The 13,877-nt window shown below is 70.2% G+C and overlaps 1 protein-coding gene across 1 annotated transcript in view; it reads left to right on the forward strand.

Annotated features, from left to right (window-relative positions):
• The window catches only part of CDH22 (cadherin 22), a 51,531-nt gene extending 38,830 nt beyond the window's left edge, over window positions 1–12,701 (forward strand). The window contains exons 8-11 of the mRNA XM_044421278.1: window positions 7,714–7,835; window positions 8,338–8,455; window positions 11,245–11,496; window positions 12,184–12,701. Of these exons, the coding sequence (XP_044277213.1) occupies window positions 7,714–7,835; window positions 8,338–8,455; window positions 11,245–11,496; window positions 12,184–12,701 (1,010 nt within the window). The remainder of the gene's footprint in view (window positions 1–7,713; window positions 7,836–8,337; window positions 8,456–11,244; window positions 11,497–12,183) is intronic.
• The last annotated feature ends 1,176 nt before the right edge of the window (window positions 12,702–13,877 follow it).

The following is a 13,877-nucleotide window of genomic DNA, read 5'->3' on the forward strand; positions in this document are numbered from 1 at the left end:
CGCAGAGCAAGCATTGGCTGCAGGAGCAGGTAGCAGGCGGCCCCTGCGAGGGGCGGCGGGGATGCTGCGGGGGGCCGGCAGCCCCGGGGGCCGTGGCGCCGCTCCTGCCCCCGCTGCCCCCCCCAGCGGACCCCACCCGCTGTGCGGGGCGCTTTGGGGGGAGCCCCGACCGCACAGGCCCACGCAGAGCCATGGCTGGGTCCTCTCCCCGCCCCGCCCCCCCGCCATGGTGCGCAGGGCAGGCAGAGGGGGCTCTGTGGGGCAGACGGTGCTGCAGATGGCTCTCTGATTGGGGGCATCTCTGCCGTGGCCGGGGCGGCCGGCTTCAGTTGGGGTGGGGGGGGGGCAGAGCAGGGCCACATTGGCTTGGCTGCAGCCCCCACCCCATGGCTCACTCATTCCTCGGGGCCACAGCAAACAAGGCACTGCAGCAGCGGCCAGCTGCTTGTTGCAGGCATGGCAGCTCAGCCCCTGCGGAAGATGGCGGAGGGGATGCCGCAGCATTCATCTTGAAGGCCCTGCTTCTGCTGCATGGGGCGGGGGGGCGGCTCTGCATGCCCTCCCTGCTTGCCCCCCCAGCCAGAGGAGTTTGTGCCCCTGCAGGAGAGATCATGCCCCGCTAGAGAGCTGCCCTCCTGCCCATCACAGGAGCTGCCTCCAGGCAGAGGGCAGGTTCAAGATTAGGCAGAAATGGGGCGCTGTGCAGTTTAGTCATGTACCAGTGAAGCCGGCTGGGTCAGCGACCACCATGAGATCTGGTAGCATGCCTTGCCAACAGCCGTTGAAGACGTCTCCTCCAGCATGGCTTGCAGGCGGATGCTTTTCATTGTCTGCCGTGTGCGCAGCGTTGCGTTCGCCTCCCAAATCGCAAATGTTCCACCCTGCCCGCTCTCACGTCCCACATCGGCGCACCAGCTGCTCTCTGGTGTGCCCCATACTGGGTGTGCGCAAAGCGGGGGGTGGCGTGGGCCGCCCAGCAACCTTGGCCAGAAACGCGAGGCGACAGGGCTCTGCAGCCGCCCCAGCAGCCGACAGCGCCGTTCCCGCTCGCAGGCCAGGCAGTGGCTCCCCCGGCCGGGAGGCCTGTCAGGCCGCATTAGAGGCAGCCGGGCGCCCGCGGCCTCTGCGCGCGAGTCCGCGCTGTCAGGACGCTCCGGCTCATCCATTTCAGCTGTCCAGACGGGCCGCCACTGACATTCTCCTTAACGTTTTGTAATCATGAAATATTAATGGCGGCTATTGAATTTAAAATACAATTTGCGTCTGAATCCCCTGCTGGAAAGGGCAGTCATGAAGGCCGTCCTTCAAGACTGGGGGGGGGCCCTTCAGGGGAAGCCTTGGAGCAGGGGGGCGGGGGGCAGCACAGCCGGGGGCCGGGGCTGCAGGGTGGGGTTCTGCCCGCCGGGGGTGGCTCTTCACGCCAGGCAGCCCTGCCTGCTGCTGCCCAGCTCCTGGACGAGGGGCCCAGGCCGGATGTCCAGCCCCCCCCCCCCCGCTCAAGCCCAGCATCTGCACGCAGCAGTGCCGGCTCTCCGGGGGCAGTCGGAGCCTGCGAGGCCCTGTCCCCGGCAGGCCCAGCTCCCGCTCTTGCAGCCAGGGCCGTCTTCACGCACGGGCCTGATGGGCACTTGTGCACGTGAACCCTTGGAAAATGGGAAAGCTTCCAAAATTAGCAGTCGTTGCAGTTGTGCTAGGGGCCCCAGGACACTGCTTTGCCCGGGGCCCATCACGCTGTCCAGGCGGCCCAGCTTGCAGCGGGGCGCCCGGTGGTCTGGGCCCGCCGGCTGCGTGGGGCCGGTATGCTGCCCACAGGCCTCGCCGCTCCCCGGGAGCGCCACTAGAGCAAAAGCGCTCGGGCTCCGTGGCTCTGGGTGCACGGTGGGAGGGAGGCGCTGGCAGCAGTGCGCCCCCCTCCCTCTCTGCAGCCCCTGCCGTGGCCGCTCTCCGGGCGTGAAATGGCTCTCCCAGCAGCTCTGGCCCGTGCGCCATGTTTGCGCAGATAAATCTTCATCTCTCGTACAAGCTGTTTACCTTCCTTGGGCTAATATTAGGGATTCTCTCCCTGTTTTCCCGCGCACCCGTGTCGAATGACCGGCCCGCTGGCCCGCGGTGGCCACGGCTGGTAATTGAGGTGATAAATCTTGCTGTCGAGCGGCTTGAATCCGAGCGCTGTGTTTGCACCCCCATTTAATTACGCTGCTGCCACGGAGCAGTGCCAGGGCTTGGGGGGGGTGGCAGTTTGGGGGGGACCATTCAGCCAAGGTGGGTGTGGGCAGGGCCGTCACTTCCCTCCCCAGTGGCCAGGTGGCCCCCTCTGGAAAGCCGCGCCTGAACACGGAGGCTCTGCTGAGCGGGCCGGGAGGATCACGGGCGATGCCGGGTGGCCCCTCAGCATGGCCCGGAGCAGCCGCTTGCGGGAGGGGGAGCCCGGCCCCGTCGCCCCACCCGGTCTTGGCAGTGCGTGCTGGCGCGGGAGACTCGGCTGGAGGCCTGTGCTGCCAGCGCCCGGCCTGCCCCGGAAGGACTCCCCTTCCCCTTTGCCTCTCTGCGGGGGACAGTGGGATTTCCGTGGGAGCAGAGGCCAACTTGGAGGGCGCCCCGTGGGATGCCCCGTTCCCTGCGCAGAAAGGAGCACCCCGGCACAAGGAACATGTGCCTCCCGCTCTGTCCCGCGCACCGGCGTTTCCAGCCTTGCGAGTGCAAGAAGAGTGCGCCTCGAAAGCGGGGGGGGGGGAGGCCTGCCCTCCTTCAGAGTCTGGAGGAGCAGCTTCCTGGCAGGGCGCATCCTTGGCTGCGGGCTGTTCCTGCCGCTCGCTCGGAAATCCCTCGGCTGGAGCGGAGCCGGAGCCGCAGCCGCAGCGGATCTTCCTGGGTGAGGCCAGCAGGTGCCGAGCGCAGCCGGGAGCCCTCCGGGCCGCTCCGCCCGCCTTCGACACCGGCCCCCTGCCCCTCCCGATGGTGCTCTCAGATTAATGGCGTTCCAGCTCCTGGAGGAAATGCAGAAAAACGGCATGTTTAATTTTAATTTAGGAAACCATTTAGGTAGAAGCCTCGTTTCCTCGCTGCTGTCAATCACGTTTTCTCAAGGCTGACATCAATTAGTTTAAAAATATTGAATGTAATTTTGCCTGACACAACATATTGCAGCCACTGCAAAATATAATTTATTTTAGAAGAAGAAATAATTAAACTAATTTGCATGTCAGTCAGCCAAGCTGGGGGGGGGGCTGATGGTGGGGGTGAAGGATCCCCTCCCACTGTGCTGCCCACCCAGCTTGCCGGCTCTCGATCCCTCTCTGATGACGTCATATCCGCAGGCCCCACCTGTTGCCGTGGATGATGGGGCGCTGGCACACAGCACCAGCAGCAGGAGCCCCGATGCCGTGCTTCAGCGGGGGCAGGGCCGAGAGCGGCGCCTAGCCATGGAGTTGCTGTGGGGAGTAACCCGGGACAAGGGAGCCGGCCCGAGAGGTCCAGGAAGTCTCGGCAGAAGGAGCCTTCTGCTTCCGCGGAGCTTGACGGGAGGGCAGGGCGGCTGTCCCGGGAGGCCTCGGCTCATGCCAGGGGTTCCTGCTCTGCCCTTTCGGGTCCGTTGCCACTAGTGGCCCTGCCTGCCCTGCCCGCGGGTCTGACGAGCTTCCTACAGAGGTGGGGGGCTCTCCCACACCAGTGGCATTCAGAAAGGCATGCGAGGGATGGGGTGACTTGGCGTCCTGCCTCAGCAGCGGGTGGAGCCGGTGGCCTTCCTGGCCCCTTCCAAGGCTGCTATTCCGTGATTCCGAGTGGAGCCTCTGGAGCGGATCTTGGCTCTCGGGGCGGCTCAGCCCTTCAGGTGGCCTGGCCAGGCAGGTGGAATCCGGCAGCAGCGGCTGGCCCAGGAGCAGGCAGGGGAGCCGCGGAGGTGCCAGACGGGTGCACGGTTCTGCGAGGGGTCCAAGGCAGCCGGGACGTTGGGCCGCTCTTCCTCGGCCGTCTCCAGGGCATGGCACCCCCACCGAGGCGAGGCGGTCTGTGGCGGAGGCCGAGGCAGAATGGCCCCGACAGTCGGCGTCGCCCCGGAGCTGCTCCAGGGGCTCGCTCAGAAAAGCCACGAGTGCCCAGCTGGGCCGCACTACTGATCCGCCTGGTGCCGCCGCTGCCTCCCCACGGGGGCAAGCCAGCCTGGCAAAGCTTTGGGGGTGGGGGCCGTGCCTGCTGTGGCCCCCAGCATGGCTCTTGGGAGACCCCCGGAGCCTCCGGTCTTGCTTCTCTGACTAGCGGCTGCTGACAGGCCCGTCCTCCACAGTCGTCTGATCTCTGGGAAAGCCTTTCCAAGGCAGTGGCGCAGCGGCTGGGACGAAGTGCGAAGACGGGCTTCCTCGGGTCACCCCTCGTCTGAGCCTCCCGTGCTCTTGTTGCCCTGCCAAGCAGGGCCGATGGGCTCCTGGCCAGGGGAGAGGGGAGAGTGCGGTGGAGGAAGGGGGAACCATTCACTTTGGATCTTCCCTAAGTCGGCTGCAGAATATAGAAAATATAGAAACACAGAAAAGATAGAAAAAACATAGGAAACAGTGAGTCAGAAGGGACCTCCCAGGCCATCTAGTCTGACCCCTGCCCCCGGCTCTTGCATTCTTTTGGCTCCCCTGCCTGTTTCCTTGAGGTTTTGGGTTGAACGGCTTGAAGGGAAGCAAGTTTGGTGAGAAGTCTCCAGCCTGGGGTGCAGCAGTGGCTGGGGTGTTCGTGGGAGACAGCCGACGGGGTCCGTTGAGCCCCGGCCTCGCCTCTGCTTCATGCACACGGGCCGGCCGAAGGCCCCGGAGAGGCCTGCATGCGGGGCCTGCGAGAGGCCGCCGGTCCCCGGGGCTCCGGGGTGCCTGATCCACAGCCGCTAACCCCCAGCAGCCCGGTTCTGCCGAGCCCTGGCCCTTGCCGGCCTCCACACGCTGCCCCTTTGCTCACCGTCGCACAGGGGGAATGAACGGGACGGATGAGGTGACGGGGCCTGCGTGTCGCATGCCAGCTGCAGCTCCCCGGTCCCAGGGGATCCCGCTGTCTCCCTGCCGTCGTGTTCCAAGCTGGCATTGCCCCGGGCTCCCTTCCCAGGGGATTGCGGCCCCTGGGTGGAAAGCAGGGTGGGGGCAGGGCCTTGCTGGGGTCTGTCTGTCACAGGGGCAGACGTTCCCAGAGCGAGGCCCACGTGGTGCAGAGCACCCAGCCGTGCCGGCCCCGGAGGGCGGGGCGACGCAGCCCTGAGCAGCCGCCTCCTCGCGCCCTGTCAGCAGGGGGGTCCCAGGCAGAGTGCTCTGGAGGGGCTTCCTGCCCCACGAGGCACACCTGCTGGCCTCCGCGCCTGCTGCAGGCTGTAGCAAGCCTGGCTGCCCCCGGGCTGGCCCTGGGCCTCTGTGGCCGCTCCCCTGAGGCCAGGAGCTGCGGCGTTCCGAGCATGCAGCCCGTCTGATCCGGCTCGGTCTGCAACCAGGGAGAAATACGGGCAGCAGAGGCATTCGGGATTTCTGATTTCTAGCTGGCCTGCTCATATTACATTTGCAGGGGCCCCTCCAGCCCCTCCCTCTCTTTTCCAGGCCCAGAGCCAGGGAGGGGGCAGAGCCGGCAGGGACCCCCAAAAAGGCGCCCCTTGTCCTGGCCCCGCGGCACCTTTTGAGGCCTCTGAGCCCAGGCAGGCTAGGAGCTGGGGTGGGGGCAGTGGGAGCCGGCCGACGGGGCCCTCGGACTCGGCTGCTGCCCCCCAGAGCCGGGGCAGGCCCCCACAGTGTCTCTGCACCTGCAGCGTTCCACCTTCCAGGCATTCCCCCCCCCCCCCCCCCCCCCCCCCCCCCGAACTGGCGCGCCCGGGCCCCCCCCGGGGCGGGGCCGCCCCCCCCCCGGGGTCCCCCCCCGCCCCGCGCCCCCCCCCCCCCCCCCCCCCCCCCCCCCCCCGGCAGAGTCTTCTGGAAAAGCGTCTGCTGCGGCTTCCGTGGCGCAGGCGCCAGGCCCTCGATGGGCTGCCATGGGCCTGCAGTCACGCCACCGCACCCCGGCACTGACCCCCGCCCCTCTAATCAGCAGAATGCCAGATGGGGGGGCAGGGCTGGCGGGGGGCCCGGCGAGTGCCCGGCGGGGTCGGCCGCGCTTTGCTTTGCCCCGGCTCCCGGCAGCGCCTGCCAGGTGCCGTCGGCCCTCGCGCTCGCTTATCAGCAAAGCAGCAGCTGCGCCAGGCTGAGCTCGGGGCCGGGCCGCTGCGGTGGCATCAGGGAGCCGGCATGCGGCTGGCGCCCGGAGCCTCGCCAGGGCAGCAGCCTTTGTCGGAAGCTGCCTGGGGCACCTGGAGGGATGGGGGGCCTCCCTGGCGGGGGCTGGGCAGGCCAAGCCGATCATGCAGCTGCACCCACCCTCCCCGAGAAACGTTTGCCGGGGGAGACGCCATGTGCAGCAGCTGGAGGCGGCCCGCCTGGCCTCAGAGCTGGCGCTGCCCGGCCGCCCCTGCCCCCGGCCTGGCCTGGCTCCTGCGCACGCCGCACCCGGGTGGCCAGCGCCTGCCCCCTCGGGATGCCGCCTCTCCTGGCCAGCCGTGGAGCAGGCCAGCTGCGTGGTTGACCACAAGGCCCTCCTGGGGGCCTCGGGCGCCTTGATCGGTGGGGCAGGAGCGCCGCGCCCAGTTGGCGGACGGGGGCAAGGCTCCCTCCCCCTTGGGGGCCAGGAAGGCCCTGCCGGGGCAGAGGTGGCCCGGGCCTCACTCACGTCCGCCTGCGGAGGGAACGGCTTCCCTGGCACGCTGCGGTTGCCCTCCGAGCCAAGCGAGGGCACTCGTGCGCCGCTGAGAGGGGGGCGATCCCGGGCATCCTGGAAACGGGGAGCCGAAGCCTCCCGGGGCACGGATCCCGCAGCTGGGGGGGTCACCCAGGGGCCTCCCTGCACTGCACACCCGAGGCGCAGCGGAACGCTCGCCTGGAGGCCCGAGGCCTCGCTGCCCTTCCCGACTGGTCTGTGGCCCACTGCGGATGGCCCAGGACCGGGCAGAGCTGGGGGGGGCGCTCTCCCCTCCCCGCTTCTCTCTGGCAGAGGGAGCCTGGCTCTCGGCCGCTCGTCTGGGGCTCTGGCCAGCCCTGGCTGAGGTGAGCCATCCCGGCAGGGCAGCATCGCCGGGAGCCGACCTCGGGGGGGGGGTCCTCGCGGCCCCTCGGCAGCGCTGTGGTCTCGAGCCTGCACACGCGCCAGGCGCACACGCGGCAGGGTGTGGGACCGGCTCGGAGAGACTCCGTGGCGAAGCTGCACGTGGCGGCTGGCGTGGCATGCTGCTCCGCGCTCTGCGTGCGGGGCTGGCCACGTGGGCTGCGCCTGCCTGTGGCCGGGTCCCAGTGGGCCATGCCGGGCCCTCCCTCTCCCCCATGCTGCCAGCCTCCCTGGCCCACTCCCTGGGCTCGTGCGCCGCCATGTCTGCCACAGGCCTCACTGTGGCCTCCTGCGGGGGGATAGAAACGGGAGCAGAGCGACTCGGAAGGGGCCTCCGGGCCATCTAGTCTGACCCCAGGCTGCAGCCAGCTCCGTTCATGACATGCCCACCATGTGCACGTCCAGCCTGTCCTTGAGCACCCGCACCGGCGGGCCTCAACCCCTCCCGTGGAAGCCCGTTCCACACCCTCGGGGTCCTGACCATCAGGAAGTACTTCCTGGCCTCCACCCTAAATCCTGGTCCGCTGAGCTTTGGGGGACGCGTGTGGCCCATTTCTGTTCCAGACAACCAGGCGCACGTGTCCAAGATGCCTCTCCGGATCCGCATCCTGGATGTGAACGACAACCCGCCGGAGCTCGCCACTCCGTACGAGGCTGCGGTGTGCGAGGACGCCAGGCCAGGCCAGGTATGGGCAGGCCGGAGCACCTGAGAGGAGCCCTGCCCCGGCAGGATGCGTGCTGGAGGGGGGGCTCTGCTCCGGGGGCCGCTGCAGGGACGCGGCCAGCGGGGAGGGGCTGCTGGAGGGCGGGGGTCGGCTGGAGACCCAGCGCGGGCTGCCCTGTGGAGGGCAGCAGCCCCACCCCGCCCCGCCCGGGCCCTTCTCCTGCCCGCTGCACCCAGGAGGCCTCCGGAGCCCCGAGTGTACTGCTCGTACGGCGCGCCTGGCTGAGGTTGGCTCATGGCTGGCCCGTTTCCCTCCCAAGCGAGTTCCCAGACTGCTGGCAGAGCAGAATAGTGCCCTGCAGCAGGGGCCCGGGCCCCCTGGGGGCGGGAGGGGGCAGGGCCCTCTGGGGGCGAGGGGCTGCCTGGCTGTGGAGCCCGTGAAACGTGCTTCCCCCGCGTGGCGGGCGGGCGGCCGGCCGAGGAGCCTGCCGGGGCCGCCTGAGCAGCTGCCCCTCTTCCCGCAGCTGATCCAGACCGTCAGCGTGGTGGACCGCGACGAGCCCCGCGGCGGCCACCGCTTCTCCTTCACGCTGGCCCCGGAGGCCCCCGGCAGCCGGCACTTCTCTCTGCTGGACATTGAGGGTAGGGCCCGCACCGGGCACCACGCGGCCCTGTCCGCCTCGCGGCCCCCCCTGCTGCCCCGCGCGCTTTCCCTCCGCCGTCGCAAGCGAGCAGCGCGGCTCCGCTGTGATTCGTTCTATTTCGTTCCCTGCCAAAAGTGGCACGCCGGCAGCACGCCCGAACAGCTAGAATGGAGCAAAGCACACAGATGTGGGCCCGCGAAATGTCAGTCACTGAAAGAGTGCCCGGGCCCAGCCGGTGGGCGACAGGCCCCTTCCCCGACCCCCTCCGCCCCCCCAGCTCCCCATGGCGCTCCCCCTTGGGCACCGTGGAAGGAGCAGTGGCGGGGAGCCGCTGCCAGCAGCCCATCTGCTTCTTTGTACAAATTTGTAGCCGGTTTCGAGATGTGATTTATAAATATTGCTGCTGGAGCCAAGACGAGACGCTGATGGATGCCAGCCCAGATGGAGCCACACGGCGCGCTCCCGGCCGCATCCTGACATCCTGAGCGGCGGTCGCTCTGGGCGACCTGGCACGGTGCTCCTTGCCGTGCTCTCCGTGGGCGGGGAGCCAGGGGGTGCAGGCTCTGCGGCACGAGGGGCATGCTGAGCGCCGCTGGCCCACTCGGGCTCCTCTGCACACCCCGTGCGTTCATGCAGGCATTTCCGTGCTGCCCCTCGGCCCGGCTCCGCGGGCAGCTCCCGGCGGAAGGCAAAACCGTGCGAGCGGCAGTCGGGCGGGAAGGCAGCCGCGGGAGAGGCTCCTGCGAGCAGAGGCGCCTCTTTGCCTCTGCAGGGACTGCATGTGAACGACCGGTGGCCGGTCGGCAGGGGGATTTCGGCACTGCTCCCGCCTGTGGCTCGGGTGCCTCTTCCTCGCCGCATCTGCTGCTGAGTGGCTCTCTGTCCGGAAGCACGTGGGCCTAGGAGGCCGGGCAAGCCACGCCAGCCGTGCCCATGCGGAGCCCGCCCCGGTCCCTCCCCTTTCCCCTCGGGCACGGGGCTGGCCGGCGTGGCGGGGAGGTCCGTTACCCCCAGGCGCCTGCGGCTGCCTGCCGGGCAGGCCTGGCTCGTCCATGGCGTTGCTTCCCCCGCCCCAGCCGCGGCATCTCCCCTGGCCCTCCGAGCAACTGGCCCAAGCCCACTGGCGATCCCGGCCCCCTGCACCTTGGCCTCCAGCTCCAGGGCAGGACACCAGCTCCGCTTCAGGAGGGCCCCCCAGCCAGAAGGGTGTTGTCCGCACAGGCCAAGGTTTGTGGAGCTGCGTCTTGGCCCCGGCCCAGGTGGCCGCTGGCCTGGCTCGGCGGAAGGCAGCGCCCTCGGGAAGGCAGTGCCGCACCCCGTGAGCAGGGGGGAGCCCACCCTGGGAGGCCGGCACCTTAGGCAGACCCACCACTCCTACCAGCTGGAAAGCCCTGCCTCATTTTGCAGGCGCAGGGCTGTGAGCGGCACCAGCCAGCGGAGCCGCTGTCCGTGCGGAGTCTCCCCCCTTCCCGGAGCCTCAGCAGTGTCCGAGGGCCGCGTAGGCAGGGGGTGCCCCGGGAGCGCTCAGAAGCCCCCGAGTGGCCTGCAGGGGCAGGGGCAGCGCAGAGCCCGGAACTCTGCTCAGGGCCGGGCGAGGGGGCCGGGACAAGGTGAGGCGAGCCTCTCCTGGGACGGGCACTCGCCCGCCTGCCATGGCGCTCAGCCCTGGAGCTGCCTGGTTGGCTGCCCACACCCCACTCGGCCCGGCATGCAGACGCGCTTCCTGGCTCTGCCCTGAACCTCTCGCCCACCCGGCATGGTGGCAGCATGGGGGGCACGAGGCGGGAGGCCGTCCGGGGACCACGAGGCAGCCTCCAGCGCTGCCCCAAAGTGGCCTTCCCGCCACACCGCCCTCCTTCTCCAGCACGTGCTCCCAGGCCAGATGAGGCTCCCTGCCTCCTGAGGAGCCTGACAGCCACCAGACCCCTCCTGGAGAGCGGGGCTCCGGGTGGGGGGTTCGGGGGCTCCCCCCATTCTCGCCAGTCCCAGATTCCACCCAGCCCCCAGAAGCAGCCACTGCAGGAGGCGGTGTCCCCAGGTCCCCTCCCCGGGTGGCTGCCTCGCGTCGGAAGCGCACAAAGGGAATCTTGGCTAATTGGCAATGACAGAGGAAGGCTCCCGACTCGCGTGCTCCGGGCGAGAGGAGCAGCTGCTGCGGCTCTTTGAAGGTCTTGTTGGCGGGTGGCGGGGGGGGGGGGGGGGCGGGGGCTTCTGGGGCTCCAGGCTGGGGGGGGGGGAGGGGGTGACGCTCCTCGATGTGCATGTGGATGGAGAGATGTGTCGGCCGAGGGGTGGGGATGCCAAGGCCGGCCGGCCCAGCCACAGGGAGCTCCGGCCAGCCCAACGTGCAGGCAGTGTGGGGACCAGAGCCCACGGCCTCTGGGCCTGTCTCCTCTTCTCTGCCTGGTCTGGGGCGGCCACGCACCGGGGACCTGCAGTCTCAGCGTTCTGGCCAGCGGCCGCTTCGCACACCCCGGGAAGGGCTCCCAGGGAAGCGACTGCCACTCCCCATCGGGGCCCCTCCTGACATCGCTGCTTCAGCTGGGACAGGGGAGCAGGGGATCACCCGTGCGGGGAGGACGGGGGGCGACCTGCGCCACAGCCCCCTGGCCACTTCGGCGCCTTCGCTGCCCAGGGAGGCCGCCCTGGCGAGCCGTGGGGGCCCTGTGGCACCCTGGGCCGGGCTGGTGTGCTGGTGCCGGCTGGGGCGTGCGGCTGCCGGGGGGAGGGGGAGACCCGGTGGGGGCTGCGCTGAGGGGGCTCGGGGCCTTCCGCTCTCCCCTGCAGACAACACGGCCGCCGTGCTCGCCCAGCGCTCGGGGTTCAACCGGCGGGAGCAGGACACGTTCCTGCTGCCCATCCTGGTGGTGGAGAGCGGGCCGCCCGCCCTCAGCAGCACCGGCACCCTCACCATCCGCGTCTGCGGCTGCGACAGCGCCGGGGCCGTCCGCTCCTGCAACAGCACCGCCTTCGCCGCGGCCGCCTCGCTCAGCCCGGGCGCGCTCATCGCCCTGCTGGTCTGCGTCCTCATCCTCGTGGGTGAGTCCCGCTCGCCCGCCCCCGGCCCGCGCCCCCTGCCCAGCGCCTGCAGCCCCGGGGTGCCATCCGGAGGGGTGGGGGCTGGGCTGGCGGGGACAGCAGCCTGCCTTGGCCTCTGGCGGCGGGGGGGGGGGGGCGCAAGGGGCGGCACATGTGGCTCTCGCAGGGCTTATGGCGGCCCGGCCCTCCCGCACAGCCTTGTCGGGCGGCAGGTCGCCCGCGCCCCTCCAGCCCTTCCTCCCGCCCCACACCGCGCACCCTGCCTGCCAGAGGCCTCGGAGGAAGGGCCCTCCCAGGCTTGCCAGCCCTTGACTCGCCGGCTCCAGCCCCGAGGGAGTCCCCTGGGGAGCCGCATCCCCTGCCCCAGCCGGCCTCTGCTGGCCCTGCGGGGCGGAGGGGGTGTGCCAGGAGCTCTCCCCACTGTGGAGGGTGCCCAGGGCAGTCCCGGCCTTCCTCCCGTGGCCGAGACCACGCGCGCTGCGCCCCAAAGGTGGCAGCAGGGCAGCCGGCTGGGGGCTCCGTCCGTGGGGCTGGCACGCCTTCAGCAGCCAGAGGGTGGTGCTCCCGGGCAGTCAGCCGCCAGGGCGCCCCGAGGGAGAGCCGGCTGACCCCCCTGCGGCATGCCGGCCCCCTTGCCGGGCCAGGGCCTTGCTCCCCACAACGCGCCGCCTCTCCGCCTGCCCCCAGTGCTGGTGCTCCTGATCCTGACGCTGAAGCGCCACCACAAGGGCCACCTGGCCGCCGAGGAGGACGAGGACATGCGCGACAACGTCATCAAGTACAACGACGAGGGCGGTGGCGAGCAGGACACGGAGGCCTACGACATGTCGGCCTTGCGCAGCCTCTACGACTTCAGCGAGGGCAAGGCGGGCGGCGAGGTGGCACCCGGCCTGCCCTCGGAGCGGCACTCCCTGCCCCGGTGGGGCCAGGCCGCCGACAAGGACTTCTCCCTCTTCAGGGACTATATCAGCCGGAAGGTGGGGCAGGCAGACCAGGACCCCTCCGTGCCCCCGTACGACTCCTTCCAGACCTACGCGTTCGAGGGCTCCGGCTCCCCGCCGGCCTCCCTCAGCTCCATCGCCTCGCACTCCACCAGCTCCGAGCAGGACTTCTCCTACCTGGGCAGCTGGGGGCCCCGATTCCGGCAGCTGGCGGCGCTGTATGCCGGGCGCCAGGGCAGGGAGGAGGGCGGCGAGGAGTCCTAGTGCCGGCCGGCCGGAACGCCGCTGCCATCCAGGGCCCCCGTGCAGGCACGCCGAGGCCCTCGCCCCAGCCCGCGGGCCCCCTTGAGGGGTGGAGTGGGGAGGCCCGGGGTGGCGGCCGGGGCGATACGAGGCAGGCTGCGCTGCCCTTCTGCCCCGCTGTCCTCCTGCAGCAGGAGAGGCCTGAGGCAGCCGGGACCCCCTGTGCAGGGGGTCGTGCACACGGTCCCTGCGCGGAGGCCGGAACGGATCCTGTCCCGTGGCTGCGCTGCTCGCCAGGCCTCGATTTCTTAGGCAGCCCCTCCAGCAAGAGCTTCTCCTGCTCCTGGCCTGCCCGGGAGCCGGCGGGGGGGCTGCTGAGGGGCCCTTGATAGGCCCCCCTCCTTCCTCACCGCTTTGGAGAGCGGCCTGGGGTCCTCCCAGGCCTCCGGTGACTCCGGGGGGCGCAGTCTGATCCGTCTCCTGGCCCTGGGGGTCTTCCAGCCTAGACAGCACTGAACGCCTCTCCTGGCCGGCCGCCCGCCAGGCAGCCCCCCGTCGCCCCCCTTGCTCCAGGCAGTGGCGCTGCGGCTCTCCTGGACCGGGGGCGCAGCAGTCCATGCACGGCTGGCGGCGAGACTGGGATGCCTGCAGGCCCCTCCACCGTGTCCATACTCCCCAACCCAAGGAGGAGGGCCTTGGCCTGCTGTCTCCTGCCGCCCTGGAGGGGGCTGCATGTTGTGGGGCTTCTCCGGGAGAGCTGGCGAGCCCCACTTCCCTGCACAGTGCCCCGAGGAGCTCGCTGGTCAAGACCCCAGCGGGGGAGAAGGAGCCGGGGCTCATGGGACTCCGGGAGCTCTGCGCCAGCCCTGGCCTGCTGGCTGTCCTGGGGCAGGGCATGCCCCTTCCTGTGGCCATCTCCGCCCGCCCCCCACCTGCCGCAGCAAGTCACTAGTTCTCAGGGCTTTTCCCAGACCCCCGCAGGGGCTGTGCTGGAGAGTGTGGGGACAGGGCTGGCCTGCTCCCTCCCCGGGCCGGGCCGGCCGCCCCCTCACTGTGACTTCCTCCCCGGACTGGGGAGGCCACTGGGCAGGGCGGGCCAGCCTCTCTGAGCCATTTCCTGGGCAGGAGCCATCGCAAGAGCCCGGGCTGCATGCCCCCCTCGGGAGCGTGCCTGGCCCCACAGGCCCCCTTGGGGGG

The sequence above is a fragment of the Varanus komodoensis genome, unplaced genomic scaffold, assembly GCF_004798865.1.
Source record: "Varanus komodoensis strain SLA01 unplaced genomic scaffold, ASM479886v1 scaffold117, whole genome shotgun sequence".
NCBI lineage: Eukaryota > Metazoa > Chordata > Lepidosauria > Squamata > Varanidae > Varanus > Varanus komodoensis.